The sequence below is a fragment of the Megalopta genalis genome, chromosome 4 (genome assembly GCF_051020955.1).
Source record: "Megalopta genalis isolate 19385.01 chromosome 4, iyMegGena1_principal, whole genome shotgun sequence".
Classification (NCBI taxonomy): Eukaryota; Metazoa; Arthropoda; class Insecta; order Hymenoptera; family Halictidae; genus Megalopta; species Megalopta genalis.
This window is the reverse complement of record NC_135016.1, coordinates 29,035,548-29,055,815: the sequence shown is the minus strand read 5'-3', so window position 1 is coordinate 29,055,815 and position 20,268 is coordinate 29,035,548. Positions and strand designations below refer to the sequence as shown.

Sequence of the window (20,268 nt, the reverse complement as noted above, 5' to 3'; positions counted from 1 at the left end):
CGTCGACAAATAAAGTTATTATTATTATTACTAGCGATCAGAACTTTTTAAGCTTTTAATGTCTCTGCGGTGAAAAGATGCGACTTGACGCGGCGTTCTTCCCCGCAGCCCCAGAAATATCAGCTCCTTCTTTGGAACGCGGTTGTTTTTTACGGCGAGACGGTCTCCTTAATGTATTTGCCGGTCTCGAAATTTCGCCGGGTATCTGCTGCGAAACGGCGGAACTGCGAGCAGCTGGGGATGCATATTCATGCCGGCTCCGACGCACATTTACCCGGCTTTCATTCTTGTCCGTGGGCTCGCTCGCACTCGTCCAACCCTTTCGCCCGGCCCTCTCATATCGCTTGAATATAATTTTTCAAGCGTGCCTCGCTAACTGCAGCGCTGTGCCGTCCGATATTGTGATTTTTATTAATACCGCCCGGCAGTCGGAGGTTACCGCCTCATGAAACAACTCGTTTCCGATAGATTCGGCCCGGTAACACATCGATTTAATCTTTCCTGCACGTTTAACCTTTCCCCGGGACACCGCGACGCACTTGTACGCTCGACTTTAATCTTGAAGCTCGATGGCCGCTTACGCGCACTGTCTTTTTTTTCTTCTAACGTGTTCCTAATTATTTTTTCTGGAAATCTATTCGTGCAGAGGAAAGGCGGAACAGCCCTGTTCTAAGATATAACAGTAAGAGAAGAATGATCGAAAACCATTCCAAGCGTGTTCAGGAAACTTCTCGCGTCACTTGTTTCGTAAAGAATTTATGTAGATGATCAACTTGATGCGATGACATTTTGCAGACATTGTTCATATTGGGATTATGGCTTCGTTTAATTATCCTACATTCAACGCTAAGGCTTTGCGTCGTTTTATTAACATTATAACTATCTAAGGGTTGACTGATTTCTGTTCTTCTTTTTCTTTTAGAATCCCTGATTCCATAAAAATGTTTTCGTTAATCATTTTCGTACGAACTTCAAAATGGTTTTTCTTTTACAATTCCTTATACTGTAACAATGTTTTTGTTGGAAATATTCGTATGAACTCCTTCATTGAAGCATGTATTGTAATAAAAATCGTATAGAAAGTTTAAATGAATCCAAACATCATAGCATAGATATCGTTTTCTTATTTTTAATGAGATGACCGCTCGAACGGAGAATATTTTCCAAATACAAAAAGGACCGACTATCAGGATTTGGTCGCAGCTTTCCGATACGGCTAAAAATCCACAGGGCGGTATCGCGCTTTTTGCGAGCCACATGCGGGACGACCGTTAACGCCGTTGACACGGAAATATGATGGATGTTTTGGGCGTGCGCCATTTCAACAATGCATCAATTCACCATGCATATCGAACGGTCAGGACACGCTCGGGGGTCCAAACTTTGACGACGTCCCACACGTTTCGAAGCAAGTGTGCTCTCGTGTGCCCAATAAACTCGGTTTTTGCGTAAGTCGCTGCGAACGGTGGGCTTTAGGAAGATTAACGGGAGAGATAATTGTTGGTTTTAATGATGTTTTACTAGTGCGCTAACAGTGTGACACGACCGCGACTTCCTTTTTTAATTTAAGGAAAGTCTAATGAACTTTATGAATACAATTATTTAAAATTCTAACACATAGCATGATATTTAGAAAAGTTATAGCTTCTTTTTGACGGCATTTTTATCATATTTTATAAGAGGACACGATGTATTTAATGCGATGAATGCGATAAATGCAATAAATACAATTATGTACGCTAATGACGCAACTAATGTACGTGTTAAAATAAAATTCGATGTATTATATTAAGGAATAAGTCTGTATACGTTTCTTAAAATGCCGAATGAAATAATTCAAAAGCAGCAGGTCATTATCATAATCAAGGCAGCGCCGGTTTCATTGTACGTTTTATTGTGCTTTATAATTTCATTGTACGTTACACTCTGGCGAGTATCAAGTCGGAATTCCACGCGATACGAGACAGAAAGGATGAAAAGGAATTGCGCGGGCTCGCAGTTTCGCGAAAAGGACGGCACGTGTTATAATTTCCGAGATTCATTGTTCAGGAATTAATTTCACATTTCACGATTCACGGTTCGCCCGCGTGCGGCCTTTTATATTCAAAGTTCGAGCAACTCTGTAGAAAAGTTAAACTTTCAGCGACCCTTGAAACCGTTTCAAAATGGACAATAAATTCAGCTCTTGAAACAACTATTTTCTACGAAGTTAAACAGTCGAGCGAACATCGTCTCTTTTCAATGAAATATTAAATCATCCAATATTAGATCCGACTAATGTACCTTTGAATAGTATTTCGCGGTTCGTGATATTATAAACGAATCTAAAATTATGTAGACACCTGTCACAGTGTATTTAATTAAAATTTCAAATTATCTAAATGTAATGTACAAAGACTGGAATTACCCTCTGCTTCCCCTTTTATTTATTCATAAATTTCTAAAATTTCATTGTTTGCATCTTTAGAGAAGAATTCAGAAATGTACCATTTATTTATTAACCCTAGGTTCTAAATTATTCATGTAATGTTAGTATGCACAACATTGTGCATGCTGCCAATTTATTAATTTATTTATTCATTTAATATATATAGATAAAAATCCATTTTTACAATAAATAACGAAAACTAATATTAATATGGACAGAGAATCAGCACGGTAGCAATTACGTAAATAGTTTAATCATTCCAGTGGGAGTTCGATAACTTAATAAAAAAAGGTCTGCAATTCTCAGAAATTAGTAGCAGAAAAAATATAACGAATATTCAGCATAGCTTCACATCGATCAAAAGACATTTCAAAATGGATTGCATGTAAAATCGTCAATTTATGTAAATGTCTCATCCACTGTGAATTCGGGAAAATATTGACGGCCATAAGACACTCGGAATAAATTGATGTTGGCATGGAAGCATTCTGTGCACTGCCAAAATCCATAAGATTTGTTTTTCACAAATCGAAAGCCAGCTCTAAATCATATCTTTGTTTTCTGACCGTTCCAAGGACACTTCCCTGCATCCTAAAATCAAATTAAGACTCGACTTGGCCAAATAATACCAAAAACGAGAACTTAAATCGATTTTCTACTATTTTGGAGATCCGTTTGCATCAACACCGTCATTCTCCTTTATTGTCGCGCGGTAAAATCGGAAAAGATTAGTGTTAGAATAAAATCGTCATAAAAAACATGAAAATACTTATGTCTCATTATGCAGAATAAATATTTTGCATTATAGAAGTGAATATAAATTGTCCTGGCCTAAATTATATCAATTCACGAATAACACATGAGTAAAATATTGTGTTGACAACTAAGTAATTGCCGATTTGTTTAATGAAATAAAAAATTTCTTTTTACTTGGAATAAAGTTTAATCTGTAATGTATTTTCCATTTTGTTCGATGACCTTTTGCCATCTCTCTGACAACTTGAAAATTCCACGCTCGTAGAAAGTCTGATCCTTTTCGGCCAAAAACTGAGTTAAGTGAGATTTTACAGCGTCGTCATCATTAAAAGTTTTACCACGAAGGGAGTTGTCCAGCGATCGAAATAAGTGGTAATCCGATGGCGCGAGATCAGGGCTATATGGTGGGTGTAACATCGATTCCCAACCAATATCCATCAATTTTTGCCGAGTGGACAAAGACGTGTGCGGCCTAGCATTGTCCTGCTGGAAAATGACACCTTTACGATTGACCAATTCTGGTCGCTTTTCCTTGACCGCTGCATTCAATTTGTCCAGTTGCTAACATTCACGGATAATAAAAAATAACAATAATAATAATAATAATAATTTTATAGTATAACATTTACGGATATCATAAAAATGGGAGTGAGAGACATCTATAACTGAAATCGGCAATTACTTAGTTGCCAACCAATATATCAGTGACCTGCGTGAAATATGCATTCATATAACAAAACGTTCGCTTTCCAGTGATAATAGAGGCTCCCTTGAGACTAAGTTCAACCAACAGAGATCAGGTCTCGAGTCGTTCATCCAATCGAGATTCGACTGAACGAGCTTCCACTGTATGTCTTTTTCCCATCAGACACCCGGCCTCGTTGATCTCGGAGGTTTTTCAATTTCCAGCTAATTCAAGCTCTCGGAGGCGAGAATGGCGTAACTCCTCGGCAGACACGCCGGAAGAGGAGATCAGACAGGATTCCGATAATCATTCTTTTTTTTTGGCCTCGGTTCGAAAAGTTTTTCGGTATATCTGAGAAGGCGGTCCCTGTCAGAAGCAGCTTCTGGCGTGGTTTATGGTGTGCCTCTTGCACTTACCACCCCGGCAAGGAGAAGCGAGGAAGGATTTCGGCGGAGCCCTCCGGTCGAGCATAATGCTCCCATTATCTTCAGTCCGTTCGACCGTGTGCCGCGTGCGTGCCGTACGCCGGCTAATATACCGGGTGTCCGCGCGATTTCCCGGCCACCGTTGCCCGACGCCGAAAGATCGTTTTGCCTTTAACGCCGGTGACGCGAGGCCGACGAAAGATGACGCCGGAACAAGGTAGAAACGTGCGCGCCGAGAAAATACAGGACGAGACGATAGGGAGGGAACGCGGGGCCGAGCCAGAAACCATTACGGTAATATCTCGCGGACCGAGGAAGTGATTTTTAAGGAGTGGCGGCTGCCATTTCGTGGCAATTTCGTTCTCCCCATAAGCATTTTTGCTCTCTACCTTCGACGCCTGAGTGGCCGATATCCGGCCGCTGTTATATAGCGGGACGATTATGAAAATTTCCCGTCGTTTTCATTTTCTGTGTAACCGGCATCCGGCCGAGAATGCCGGTTTTCTCGTTCGTGCATTCTTGTCACGACCTTGAGATCCCCGTGCACGTCTCAGAAACACGAAGTTTGGCAGTAATACCGGAGGTTAGGCAGTGTCGTCGTTATTAGTAGGTAATGGGTTCGCTATTAGCAGAGCTGACGTTGAGATAGATTAATGTCGTCGTCTATATTAACCTATTCGGTGGCTTACGTTCCTGCGAGGCGGGTGTTGCGAGATTAGCATTGGTCGATAAAACAATAATCTTAGAATCTCGTGCGATATAGCTGAATGGTAAAACGGTATAATTTATTACGCGCTAAGCGAAATGGGTCTTGTATGCGGACTAGTGAAATTAGTACCACTTATCGTAGGACAAGTGGAACAATAGGGATGAGAGATAGATAAATCGAATGTGTCAACGTAAAATCGGTCAAATAGAATGAATCGACAGAAACCGGGCAAGTAAACAGAGTTCAACAAGTAGAACGAAGCAATAAACAGTCAGGCAAGTAGAACGAGGCAACAAACAGTCAGACAAGTAGGACGGGGCGACAAATGGACAGACTAGTAGAACAAGGCAACGGTCAGACAAATACAGTAATATTTCCCTAATTGACGCTCAGATTGTCCACAAAAATGGACGATTTGGGAAGAGGAGACTTGCGAATTCGAGCCTTGCGACAAAGCCGGAATAATCGTATCTCCTGTTCCCAAATTGTCCATTTTTCTGCACAATCTGAGCATCAGTTAGGAAGACATTACTGTATACTGGGTGTACAGTAGTGTCTCTCTAATTGACGCACAGATTGTCCACAAAAATGGGCAATTTAGGGAGAAGAGAGGCGATTATTCGATCCTTGCGGTTCATTTTTATAGTCACGAATTGTCAACAACTATAAAAACGAGCCGCAAGGCTCGAATAATGGTATCTCCTCTTCCCAAATTGTTCATTTTTGTGCACAAGCGTCAGTTAGGGAGACATTACTGTACATACAATCAGACAAGTGAAATAAGTGTAGCTTAGGGCAGAACGAGGCAACAAACAGTCAGACAAGTAGAACGAGACGACAAACAGACAGACCAGTAGAATAAGGCAACAAACAGTCGGACAAGTATAATTGTCACAAGTATACTGTTACAAGTATAATTGTCACAAGTATACTGTTACAAGTATAATTGTCACAAGTATAACTGTAACAAGTATAACTGGGTGTACATACAATCAGACAAGTGAAATAATTGTAGCTTAGGGCAGAACGAGGCAACAAACAGTCAGACAAGTAGAACGAGACGACAAACAGACAGACCAGTAGAACAAGGCAACAAACAGTCGGACAAGTATAATTGTCACAAGTATACTGTCACAAGTATAATGTCACAAGTATAATGTCACAAGTATAACTTGGGTGTACATACAATCAGACAAGTGAAATAAGTGTAGCTTGGGTCAGACGAGTGAATTAAGCGTAGCTTGTGATCAGACGAGTAAAATAAGTGTAGCTTGAATCGAACAACTAGAATAGAACCAAGCGTAGCTTGTGATCAGAAAAGTGAAACAAGTCTAGCTTGAATCGAACAACTAGACTAGAACCAAGCTTGACATAAAATTGCCGAACAGAAAATGCCAACGTAAAATCCTTCTGCTTGTTGCAGACCCGTCAGCTTCAGGGTCATCCTGCGAGGATGACGAGGAGGGTCAGAAGCGGAGCATCAGACAGCGGAAGAACAGCCTGTACGCATCCTCCTCTCTCCGCGCTGCCTCAGTAGACAGGGACAAAGACGTGGCATCATCGACCGACGGCGCGGTGGTGGACTGTCTAGCCAGCCTGGTGGTGCACATAACCGATCAATCGCCGACCGAGTCTAATCAACCGACGCGTCATCCCTCGCCCTACTACTACGGCGACCTATTCAAAATACCGGAGCAGATCAGAAAATCGCAGCCGATCAGCAAATATCGGAAGAGCGTCAGTCTCGACGTGCCGGGTGAACGTTCGAGGACGCCCGGTATACCGAAGAGGAATTCGGTGGCAGGTGATGGGGGTTCCTATTCGTCGCAGCAGCTACACCCGCCGCAACAGCAACAGCAACAACAACAACAGCAGCCGCAGCAACAGCAGCCGCAGCAACAGCAGCAGCAGCAGCAACAACAACAACAACAGCTGCAGCCGACGCAGCTGCAACAGTATCAAAGCCAAGATCTAGTGAGCCCCACGTCGGGGAGCGAGCATGCTGTCCCAGCCAGGAACGAGATCCTCTCGTCGTGCATCATCACCGAGTGGGATCACACCCTCATGCCTCCGCATAGACTGTTGAGCCATGATCTGCCAGCCACCGTTTGTACCTGCGTCGCATCGCCAGATGAGGAGGAGGATGAGCTAGATCAACGGCAGCCGCAACTGACGCGGCACCAAGTGCGCAAGCTACGACGTACCAGGAGGATAGACCCGCAGCCGATACTCGTCGAGGACGAGGACGACGTGGAGGGAGAGGACGAAGGGGAGGAAGAGGAGGAGGAGGACGCGGACCTGGAGGAAGACGAGGAAGAGATGGCTAGGCAACGTCACCTCTACGAGACGGCCTTCGACTGCAAGGTCAACCGTTCCGACGATGACCTCGATGACCTCGATCGGGTCACCAATCATCCCGTGCTGCACTCCCAAGTAAGTTGCCGCGAATTTTCGTATCGTCGTAGGATTTCATGTGTTACGAGCCGAGGGCCAGGCAGCCTTGCGTGGCCGGAGGTTGCATGCAATTGGGATTTTTCTAAGGGAGATGCGTAGACCAGCCGATGCTTATTTCGGCATGGGTGGCTACCTTTAAGGCAAGGATAGGGTGCGTAGATCAGCCGATGCTTATTTTGGCACGGGTGGCTACCTTTAAGGTAAGGATAGTATTTGGGGAAAATTGGAGTTAGGCTGCCTCGTAACTTTTTGCAAGAGAAAGAGAATTAAAGATATACCTCGAGCGGTAAAGATATATCTTTGTGGGTTGTACCAACTACTGCTTCGAAATAGGAAATGGAAATAATTGAATTTGTAACCCAAGAAACTGGTAAAAGCTAGTTTATTACGAGTTTTGGTTTTCTACAAACGTATCTAAGTGTTCACGGACTCTATCGCGCTCTCAGTTTATCGCACTGAATAGACTGCGGAGCTTTATACGAAATAAAACGTTTCTGTATTAGCATATTAGCTTCCATATTAACCAGTTAGCTGTGGCGCTTCCTTTTCAGAGCGCGCACTTATGTGTGTCGCGAGAATCAAGCGATAACGAGTATACTCGTCAAACACAGAGTAAGCGTCGCTGTTAAAATATTGGACCAAAGAGAGGGTTTTATTTTATAAATTTATCAATTTTTTACTAATATTTACTTATTCACTTGACATTAACGTATACTACATCATACATAATAAACGAAACATGGTGGAAAAATCAAATATATTCAAAAAAAATTTCAGCAAAGCAAGGAACGATACATAATAGTGATCCCTTTCTAATCTTATTTTAATAACAATGTAAACATCTTTCTGTAGGATTGGTCACAAAATATTCTAAACATCTTGAAATTTGAGAATTACAATTTAAATTACAATTTAAATGGCCAATGGTCACTATTATTTACGTACGACGAGTATACTCATCATGATACAAAATACTGACACTTCTCCATGACGAGTATACTCGTCAAACACAGCTAACTGGTTAAACAGAATGTGTCATTTGACTATGTTAATACATCAAAGATGACACAAGAGTACACTTAAATTCTCTCAAAGTCCTTTGTAGGTTTGTTTGTATTTCACTTACTCATTTTTGTCATAAATGCGTAAAGTTCGCAATCTGTTCGCGAAGTTTAGTTAGAAACGATGTTTATCTTTGAACTTCGTATGCGACAAGTTTCATCGGCCCACCTGATACAAGACTTTGTGCATCAATTCAGAAATACGAATCTACTTAGACACAAGTTAACTTGGCTATCCGAAGCTCACTCGCTCATCGTTTGAATCAAATAATCGTTTTCATATGCATTGTTTCACACTTCTTTTGTCTTCACATCGATTTACAACAGTCTACAGGATGTCACAAAAATGTCTCGCAATCCGGAAATGGCGGGTTCCTCGGATCATTTGAAGCAACTTCTTCCTTTACAAAAATTTTCTCCGAGGCACCGTTAACGAGTTATTAACGAAAAACAGTGGCCAATAAGAATCGATTACGGCTGACGCATCGCGGCCCAACCAACGCTGGCCTCGCGCCAGCTGAGCTTGGATTCGACCGCCTCGACCGCTGGCGCCGTTGGCTCGGCCATCTCGCGGCAGCTGATCTCGCCTCTCATTGGTCACTGTTTTTCGTTAATAACTCGTTAACGGTGCCTCGGAGAAAATTTTTGTAAAGGAAAAAGTTGCTTCAAATGGCCTGAGGAACACGCCACTTTCGGATTGCGAGACCTTTTCCGGACACCCTGTATATACAGACAGAATATACAGTATCAGACTCTGTACAGTACACATCAGACTCTGCCGTCCACAGAGAAATAGCCTCGCGCAGAATTCAGCCGTACCTAAAAGATTAAGAGTCGGGAGGATGTCGCTTAGCAAACGTGTCTCCGTGATGCAGATGAGAAGCAGCAGCGCGATCCCAGTGAGCAGGACGAGTTCGTCGACGGACACGTCGAAGCAACAGCCGGCGCCGCAGCAGGTCGCCTACGCGGGACAGTCCCACAGCAGCAAAGACCGACGCAAGGTCGTACTTCTCCGCCCAAAACCGATTCCGAGCCGTCTTCAGCAACAGCAGCAGCAGCAGCAGCAACAACAGCAACAGCAATCAGACAATATTTCTACTCTGTCCCAAGATATCGAATCCCTCCAGATCAACTCAAGCGACGAGAAGACCGGCTCGCCGAGGCTGCCGGCCCGAGGTTACACTCCGTCGCCTCCATCCACGGCGCCGTTGCCGGCCAAGTTCCACGGTAACCGAGACCACTTGCTGCTGAACATCCGCAGCACGCCGAACCTACCCTCCCAGCCGGACCATCCGCGTCTGAAGGACTTGCGGCTCCCGGTGAAGTCCTCGCTGAGGGCCAAGGACTCGCCGCAGAGCAGCGAGGGCAGCATACTGGAGATCAAAAGCAGACCAAAGAATTTTGCTCAAGACACCGTGGAGTCCTCCCAGGGCCGGCGCTTCGACAAGGAGCTGATCCTGGAGTTCAAGGGCAGGCCGAGGGAGGACCGGCAGCGGCCGCGCAGCCTGATCCGGGAGAGCAAGCCGATCATGGAGTTCAAGGGCAGGCCCCACGAGGCCGAGAGCGATCTGCTGAGACCCCGTCGCGACGTGGGTCTGCTGGAGTTCAAGCTGCGGACCAGCAGACGCCGACCAGGCTACTCCAGCACCGAGAGCATGGCGACCAGCAGCAGCGGCGGGAGCATGGAGTCGCTTCGCAGCAGCACCAGCGAGGGCAACCGATCGACCAGCAGCTCCGAAAGCCGTCATAGCACCAGCTTGAGCTCCCACAGCTCCGACAGCGGCAGCACCAACTACTATCACCACCATCATCCCCAACCGTCGATGACCGGCTTCCTGACGAACCACGCGAACAAGCTGCACATTCTGTCCCCGATCTCCGACAAGTCGTCGCAGGAGCCAGCCTCCGAGACCTCGGACAACAACCGGAACAACAACTCGCAGAAGGCCTCGCCCGAGGAGAACGTCACCACCGAGAACAACGTGACCGCGTCCAACAACACCAACACCAACACCAACACCAACACCGCGAACACCAACACCAACTCGGTCGGCTCGCCCATGGACACCTCGTTCAAGAAGAGACGCGCCCCGCAGAACAAGAACCTAATCAACCTCGCGCTTCAGTCCTCGTCCTCCGGAGACGCGGAGATCCAGGGATCGGACAGCGGGATCTCCATCGAGTCGCGAGCCGGGATCAAGTGCAAGCCGTTCGGGTTCCACTTGTTGAAGCCGCAGCTAGACAACATCAATCTCGTCGACAACGAGCCGGAGCTCTCCGACCTGCCCTTCGATATGCCGAAGCTGCGGAGAAGGCGGCTGCTCATGCAACAGGACGCCACCACTTCGGGCAGCGCGACCAGCGTCGATCTCAGGGATCTGCCCTTTGACATGCCGAAACTCAGAAGGAGGCTCAGGTGCATGCAGAGCACGGAATCCAGCGGGTCCCAGGCATCGTCGAGCTTGTCTGTGAGAGACGTCGAACCGCCGCCACTATTCGGTGAGTCTGCACATTCCTTTTTTTCTTTATCCTCGGGACGTTTTTAAAGTCTTACCGTCGAGTGACCAATTACTGTGTCTTTGGTTCTTTTTCGGGCATAATTAACCTTATATTTATCGAACAATATATAACATTTTTTTTATTAAAAAATAAACAGAATAGAATATGTCTTAGTTAATCATGCCTGAGAAGAAACCAAAGGCACAGCAATTGGTTACCCTATAGTAACCAATACCTCCATTACCCTATGTCTCATCTGCTTTAAACGGAGGTTACTTCAAAGTGCAGTAATTTTGCGAGAAAAAATCGTAGCGACTTAATTAAGTACTCGAAATAAAGGGGAAGATTCAAACTTTGCAATATTATATAAACGGCATGCTCGAAAAAAATTTTTCCAACTGCATACGGAGCGTTAAACTTTACACTTTTTCAGTAGCATGAGGATGCCCTCAGATTTAGGGTACTACGATCGTGAAGATGCATGATATTAAAAATTAGGGTATGGTATTGCAAAGTAGAGATTTCGAGCTTTAATTGAAAAAGAAAGTCATAATTTTATAATAACTGTTAACGAAGTTACAGTTATTCAAAGATTGACAATTTTCCGGCGAAAAGTTAATGATACTTTAATTTTACTGTCGGGTGTATTTAGGTATTGCGATTATTATACTGCGGATTTTTAACATACAGTGAAGCATTGGAAAGTATAATTTTCTTTCTCGCGGTTATATTTTCAACGGATTAGGAATGCTGTGAAAACAACATTTTTGTAGCATTACGAATGTGCAGAATCCGCAGTCTAACGTGAAAATTTATGATCCCCCGTGGAAGAGTTTTATTCAGCAATTATACAAACTTTAATATGTGCATCCGTAATGTACGTGTTTTATTCGTAGCACGTGTACACCGTTCCGAAGCTCGTGTCGCAGGAATTTCAGATTTAATTAATAAACATCAACCGTATTTACAGATACGTTTAATGAACGAATATTAAACGTATTCGCAGGTGCGATGAATTCGCGTATGAACATAATTTTTCACGTATATTTCGATGTATCTATAATTCATCGCTTGGTGAATTTGCTTTCAATTTGACGCGTTAGCGTTTCATGCCGAGAATGAAAATCGACGAGACAACACTAATTACCGTTAAGCGATGATTCGATGTAATTCGAGAATCAATGTTTTATAAATGCGAGGCTCGTCTTGCGAAAATTCGCGCACGCGCGCGAACGAAAAATTCACGCGTAAAAATTAAAAAGAAACGATTATCGACCGACACGCGTCTGAAATCGCCCCACGTTAATCGACCGTCTATCCATTAAACGTTAAAAAGCACACTTTCAACATCTCGAGGTAAACTGAGTACTCATCAAGGCTAGGGGACACCGTAATTTGACGCTGATCGTTATGAACCTTCCAGACAGCGGCTAATATCGTTAAGCTTCACTTAGCGCCTGCATCCCTCTCGTCGGCTAAATATTTAACGTTACCAACACATGTTTCTGTCGCCGTTACGTAGACCGGAGTCTTCCACTTCCCTTTGGAATTCCCTAGGAACTCGTCGGTTCAAAGTGCAGACGCCGTTCAATTTTCTCCAGATTTCTGTACGCTTGAGCAGCTTGTTTCTCGCAACGGCGCGACGATACTGCAGAACAATTCTTCTGCTTCTAATCAATTCACTGATTAGCCTTTCACTCGTTTGATTAGCACTTGTTTATAACAGATAAATATACAGATAATTTGTATTTGAATTTATTATGTATATATATAAATTAAATAAATTATATTTATATAAATTAAATAAATTATATTTATATTAATTAAATAAATTATATTTATATTTATTATATATATTATTTATATTTATATTTATGTTTATTGAACTCCAACCTTTACTTTAATGTTGAGATATTGATGATCTTGGCAGATCACACATGTTCCAAATCTTTACAACGACTGTGACACAATATTATACGCCATCAACCCTTTCGCTACGGCAGCTCCATCCGCCGAAGTATCGTCACCGAATGGAAACTCGCTTCAGAAATATGCACAGTGCGCGTGGTTTCTGTATATATGTTGTTCCAAGTCTTAAATAATAACTGTGCCGAATAAAACAATCGTTGCTCTAATGTAACAAGTATATTTACATTTTTAATTTAAAAATGTAAATATTTTAAATTTATATAGGTAAAATTTATATAGGTATTTATATAATTACAAAGCTTAACGATTAAATGTTTAATATAATTAATAACGAGACGAAAATTATTAAAAGATAATAATATGTAAAAACTAATAATATCATTCTGTGCGATATATTTGAAAGCGAGGATCTATACAAAGGCCAACATCGCAATCTTTGCACTCGTACCGCGAATCCGTTCTTTTATCATTTTTGCTACAAATTACACATCTCCGTCTTCTGTATACACTTCACTTCGATGCCGCATACATGCGGCGCCTGGCGCGAAAGGGTTGAAGAATCCTTTTCTTTCGTGAATATTCACGATTCCCATGATTTATATCTTCAGTTTCTGATTGTAAAAATTGATCACTAGCGCGTCGCAGAATTATCGCTTCTAATTCTGCAGTCGACGAGACGGAATTTCAGGTACGAAATAATTTGCGAAACTCGTTCGGGGTTCTCCCATTACATATTCGGAACTCGATATTCCGAGAAGTTCTACAGCTCGTGCGAGCTCTATCGACTGCCCGTTCAATCGAAAAGTAAATCCATCACGGATCGACTGCGTCCGGTATAACGAACTATTCAGGCAGCACCGTTGCAGTGTAAACAGAGATTAGGGTAACGAGTTTCGTAACGTTACGCCGGGAGTATAACATGATCGAAATCTGTTATCGCGTTCCGCTTGTCTATTGGGTCTGACTTCCGACCAGCTTCGGTCCTCTAAATGTCTGCGACTTGCAATTAATAGTTCATCTTCGGCAATCTGCCACCCCCTTGTGCTACCGCGAATCCGTCAGCGTATCCATTAACTGTCAAGGTCGAAGGTTCATTTGTGGCTTCGTCGTCGGTAATTCCGTGTCGAATAACGCAACCAATTATTCGCTTCTAAAATCTAACAAATATTAACATATTGGATCATACAATACGCATCGAAGCGTTTTACTCGGCAAGCTGGAATCATTCAACTTCAACTTTTTTTTATTTAACCCTTAGCGCTCCACGCGTTTCACGAGTACTACCTATCAGCAACTCCGGCACATTTTTGGAGCAAAGCGCCTGAGATGAAGGAAGTCTTATTTTGAGCGGAAAAGATTACGCGTCCTTGCGAAAGCGTTTGATTTTATTCATTTCATGTTGCTAAATATAAAAATGGGCAAAAAATGTTTTAATCGTAATGGTACACACGCTAAGCACGTTTTCACTACAAATAACAATTGCCAACGTCGACAAAAACATAGCATCTTCGGTGTAATCATGCTAAAAACATTGGGTTCCGTAACAGAGCCTTCGAATTTACGGAACAAATGATGCATGTCTCCACAGCGGAGCCAACGGAGCGCTAAGAGTTAAAGTGCGAGGGTGTTACAGACGCCCTAATACACCGTTTAGAATCATTCGTCTCAAATCACATCATCGGCACACATCTTTCTTCTAATACTGTCTGAACAGTCAACATCATCGCATTCTTCTGCCACACGCATCGACTACAGTCGCCTAAGTATGAACACTAAGTATGAACACTGAAAGGTCGAGCGACGACCTTTTTTCGCGAAAATATAGCTGAGTATGCGTAGAGTTGTTCATGATGAATTTTATTCATCAATTTATTTGAGCACATTTCTTTATTTTTATTTTTAACCAACGTCATTATAATACTTGCTGCAAGTAATAACAGATATATCGAATAAATAAAGCGTTAATCGCTATCGGAACGACAGACGAAAAAGACGTTTACCAATCTTCTCGTCCACGACGTCCAAAAGTTCGTGCGAAAACCAGGAGGTAGCAAAGTACTTGGCCCAGGCGACGAGGCAGAATCCGAGCAAAAAATGGCGGAAGAAAACGTGACGTCGCAAGGTCTTTATCCGGGGGAAAGGGACATCGGCAGGGTCGTGGATTAGCAAGGCGTGCCGAGAGGTTTATGCGTCATCGATCACCGATTGCCCTTAATACTCGACTCCAGCCGCGATTTACGAACCGCATCACGAGGCGTTCGGAATTAGTCGGCCGATTAAGTTCCCACCCCCTCCAAGCCTCCCCACCATTAAGCGGCCCCGCACCACGAGCACTCGGAGAGTTTCATCCTGTCCCGCGAGCTGATGGGAGCTCGAGCGCGTGGCCATCTGCCCTACGGGGCCCGAAATTGCGAAAGCTCTAATGCGGAAGCTCTAATGCGAAAGCTTCTAGAGAGCAGCATAGCGTCGCGTCGCGTCTCTTCGAACCGAACCGAACCGATCCGATCCGAACCGATCCGAATCGACCCGCCTACGGGCAGATTCCGCTCCGCGTGGCGTTGATCAAGGGGTCGGTAAATACCGGTACAGAGCTCGGGTAACACGAGCTCGCTGATCCGTCGGCCTGTGGGTGCCAATGAGGGTCGACGTCCTCGTCGACGAACTGGACGGTCGCCTGCGGATTGTTTTCGAATCTACCACGGCGAGACGGGGTCTATTTGTTTACATTCGAAGAAAATACAACTTTAGACTGGTCAATACTAGATCTATACAGTAATGTCTATCTAATTGACGCTCAGATTGTCCACAAAAATGGACAATTTGGGAAGAGGAGATACGATTGATTTGAGTCTTGCGCCTCGTTTTTATAATTAACACGTTCCGTGCCGAGCTTTTTTTACTCGAATCTTCACACTTTGATATTTTACTAAAACTTGATGTATTACGTGCAATTATTAATTCTCGTACACATAACAACGTAACAAAAACTTATCAACGCCCATTCTTGCGGTGGAAATTGATTCTTCGGTTCTAAATTTCTTGTAAACAATTTGTTCAGTTCACTAAGTAAACATGCAAGCGTGTACCATCGATGGTACACGTGGCACGGAACGTGTTAACGATTCTCAAAAACTATAAAAACGAGGCGCAAGACTCAAATCAATCGTATCTTCTCTTCCTCGAGGAGAAATTATTCTTACTCGAATAATTAATAATAATAATAAAATTATCTTATTTCTCATCGATGCTATCGATTTGTAGAATGTGTAGGTAAGATATCAAAGTAGAATCGACCATTTTGTAAAACAGTATAGTAATGTCTCTCTAATTGACACTCAGATTGTGCTAAAAAATGGACAATTTCGGAAGAGGAGATGCGATTGTTCAAGCCTTTTGGCTCGTTTTTATAGTTACGAATTGTCAACAACTGTATAGAAACGGGCTACAAGGCTCGAATAATCGTATCTCCTCTTCCCAAATTGTCCATTTTTCTACACGATCTGAGCATCAGTTTGGGAGACATTGCTGTACTAGGTATATACTAACGTCCTTAATTAAAATGTTTTATTTAATAATTTGCCACTTTTCAGGATACTTTAAAATATTTGGAACATCGCGTGATTTTTTACTTTTCAACAGAGCTAGAATATTCCGTATACTTCATAGAGTTCCGAATGTAATTCCATTGTATTTGCTTTCACTTGTTTGAAGATGATTTTATTAATTTAATGCTTCAATTTTTGGATGATCAGAAATGTTAGTTCGGACAATTTAACTGAGGAGAGCGGTATAAGCCATGGATATAGAACTATAATTTCTTATTTGTAGGTTAGAAGTTGGTAATATATGAAATATAATATAAAAGATAAGAAAATGAAAATACAGGGTGTGTGCCAAAGGAACCTGATGGTGTTTTCATGTGAAATTATAAATTTATCCGTCAAGATATTTATTTTCATAGAATGCTCCGATGGGTGCTAGAATGATATAGGGTGTTCTTATACGTGATTGTAACTAATAATTATTTACAGATTTTTGTACAGTCATCAATTTTTACCCAAAGTACAAAGAAAGATATAATATCTATAAGATAATACTAAAATATAGTATTACACTAATACTATAAGATATAGTATTGCAAATAATCATCCGATGACTTGATATTTACATTGAACATTTGATGTGACACAAATCGATGTTCACAATTTCAATGATGATTCATCAAGTACGACTAATGCAAAATTGTGAAATATAGATCTCAGTTACATGTAGAATCTGTAGACGTTGGATATAAAAGTTTCAACTTACAATTGCCGGTGAAATGTTCGGTTCAGCTGCAATCGCATGAACGATGCCGAGAAAAAATCGAATTTACACCGGGCATACCGACCGGTGTGGTTACCAACGTGTAAATGACGAGACAGTTGTGCACCGTGCAGTTGCATTTCCGGCTCCGAGATAACTCTAACGCTGATTGATGCTCGTGTATAGATTATACCGAACTGTGTTGCCCGTATCGCGTATCATAAACCCGCTTGCCATATTTCACAATAGAGATTTCATTCTCTGCAATGCATAGATAATGGAGAACGCATCTGGAACTGCCTCGACGGATGAACGTTGCATTAATTGCAGACGAATAGACTAAGTTTCGCCGTGCAAGAAATTCGTTGGACAAGCAAATCTAGGAATTGAATAATTCGCATACTTTAAAATTCGGACGAATAGACTAATTTTCGCCGTGCAAGAAATTCGTTGAACAAGGAAGTCTAGGAATTGAATAATTCGCATACTTTAAAATTCGAACGAATAGACTAAGTTTCGCCGTGCAAGAAATTCGTTGAACAAGGAAATCTAGGAATTGGATAATTCGCATACTTTAAAATTCGAACGAATAGACTAATTTTCGCCGTGCAAGAAATTCGTTGAACAAGGAAGTCTAGGAATTGAATAATTCGCATACTTTAAAATTCGAACGAATAGACTAAGTTTCGCCGTGCAAGAAATTCGTTGAACAAGGAAATCTAGGAATTGGATAATTCGCATACTTTAAAATTCGAACGAATAGACTAATTTTCGCCGTGCAAGAAATTCGTTGAACAAGGAAGTCTAGGAATTGAATAATTCGCATACTTTAAAATTCGAACGAATAGACTAAGTTTCGCCGTGCAAGAAATTCGTTGGACAAGCAAATCTAGGAATTGAATAATTCGCATACTTTAAAATTCGAACGAATAGACTAATTTTCGCCGTGCAAGAAATTCGTTGAACAAGGAAGTCTAGGAATTGAATAATTCGCATACTTTAAAATTCGAACGAATAGACTAAGTTTCGCCGTGCAAGAAATTCGTTGGACAAACAAATCTAGGAATTGAATAATTCGCATACTTTAAAATTCGAACGAATAGACTAAGTTTCGCCGTGCAAGAAATTCGTTGAACAAGGAAGTCTAGGAATTGGATAATTCGCATACTTTAAAATTCTTCTGTTGCTCGTGCAATATCTTGATTAAAAGTCTGCAGTCTGGTTATTCAGATAGATACAGAACAATAGAGATATTAAGAGTATTAATAATAGAGATAGAGAGCATTGACCTGGCGTTTCCAGCTGCAATCAATGTAGACGATTTTTTATTTTCCATGAAAATCCACAGTCTATTTATTATAGTCTGATCACAGTCATTCTGAAATTCATAAGGCAGAAAAGAAAGTGCAAAAACGAGTGAACAATAATAAAGAATAAACAATAATGTCATAAAAGAGAAACGAAAACAGTAATTAACTGAACAATTTACCGTTGTATCTATTTAATAAAAGAGTGCCATTTTGTAACGCTGAGCATCTAAGCGAAAATAAATATAATTGGATAAGTAATACAATCTGTATTGATCTCATGCAAAAGTAACTGCGACTCGTGTCAACGTGTAGCAAATTAAATGTTTTAAATTAACAAGTCTCGTAGTAGTTTCAAAACTGTTATCTTCCGCGAAAGAAATTTCCAATTCTTCAAAGACGCTAATAAAATTCCACACCACGTGTTGCAAATAATTTCGAAACATTCTCGCCGATTCATTCTCGCTTATCTCGTGTCTTCGGTTCCCACCTGCGCCTAAAATCGCCGCGCGATCCTTCGATCCTCGTGATCGCAGTCAGCTGCGAGGAAATCTAGGAGCCGTCAGTTTTTCCCGGTTGATAGATGCGGGCCGATTCGGAACCGTAAATTACATTTTGAACGGAAGGCGAGAAGCACGGTGGACCGGGGGAGAGAAAGTCGGGGCGCGTCGGCACGTGATCGGGAACAGATTCCCGAAAATCTCCGTGCTTTTTTTTCCACGCCCAAGGTGCCGACAATTACTTATTGCGCGCACAGGTCTGAACACGAATGATCGATCGGGCATATTTGTTTCTTCAACCGGGGAGGGTTTGATGAGTTCGGCTGATGGATCACCGATTACGCAAAAACACCCATTTCCGAGGGGATTAACGATCAAGCGAACGGTATTACAGGGAATCTGTAAGACGATTGCTCGTGTAAATTGATAGTCGACGATTAGCTTCTCGTCGTAATTGAGAACACACTTTTCGCATTTTCTACGCGAAACAATATGTCTCCGTTTTTATGGTACGTAGAATAACGCTGTGACTTTTACTATTGTTTGAAGTAGTTTGTACGTCTATTTGTTTTGCTTTGTATTTATTTGCTATTTATTTGGTATTTGTTTTGTATTTATTTTGTATTTACTTTGTATTTACTTTGTATTCATTTTGTATTTATTTTGTATTTATCTTTTATTTATTTTGCATTTATTTTGTATTTATATGTTTGTATATTCTGCATTTTTGACTTGATGTAATTGTAGTTGCAGCCGAGACGAATTCAAGATGATGTGATGATGTAGGTGTGAAGGTCGCGTAACTTGTATCAGACATATTGTCCTACACTATACAATAGTCGCTAGACTGGGAATTTTATGCATTTTTATGACAAAATACAATAGATGAAATTTCAAATAGGAATATTAAAATATTAAAGATTATGTCTTGCAATCAGAAAATAAAATTGATATGTCCCATACATATCATACATATAAAAAATATTACATACAATATTATATACATATAATATTAACCCTTTGCACTCAAAGCTATTTTAACTGTAAATCTAAACTAATTTTTCTGACTTATGGTATTTTTATTTTACATGACAAAGTGCATTTTATGCATGTGAAATTGACTCTTGTGACTCGCACAGCAATTACGCTCCTAACAATTCTTTTAAATCTAAACTTTGTTAACACGTTCCGTGCCACGTGTACCATCGAT

General features: G+C 41.8%; 1 protein-coding gene across 1 annotated transcript in view; it reads left to right on the top strand.

Annotated features, from left to right (window-relative positions):
* The window catches only part of hwt (SH2 domain-containing adapter heavyweight), a 414,519-nt gene that overhangs the window by 362,369 nt on the left and 31,882 nt on the right, over positions 1-20,268 (top strand). The window contains exons 5-6 of the mRNA XM_033466730.2: positions 6,427-7,436; positions 9,394-11,017. Coding sequence (XP_033322621.2) covers positions 6,427-7,436; positions 9,394-11,017 — 2,634 coding nt within the window. The remainder of the gene's footprint in view (positions 1-6,426; positions 7,437-9,393; positions 11,018-20,268) is intronic.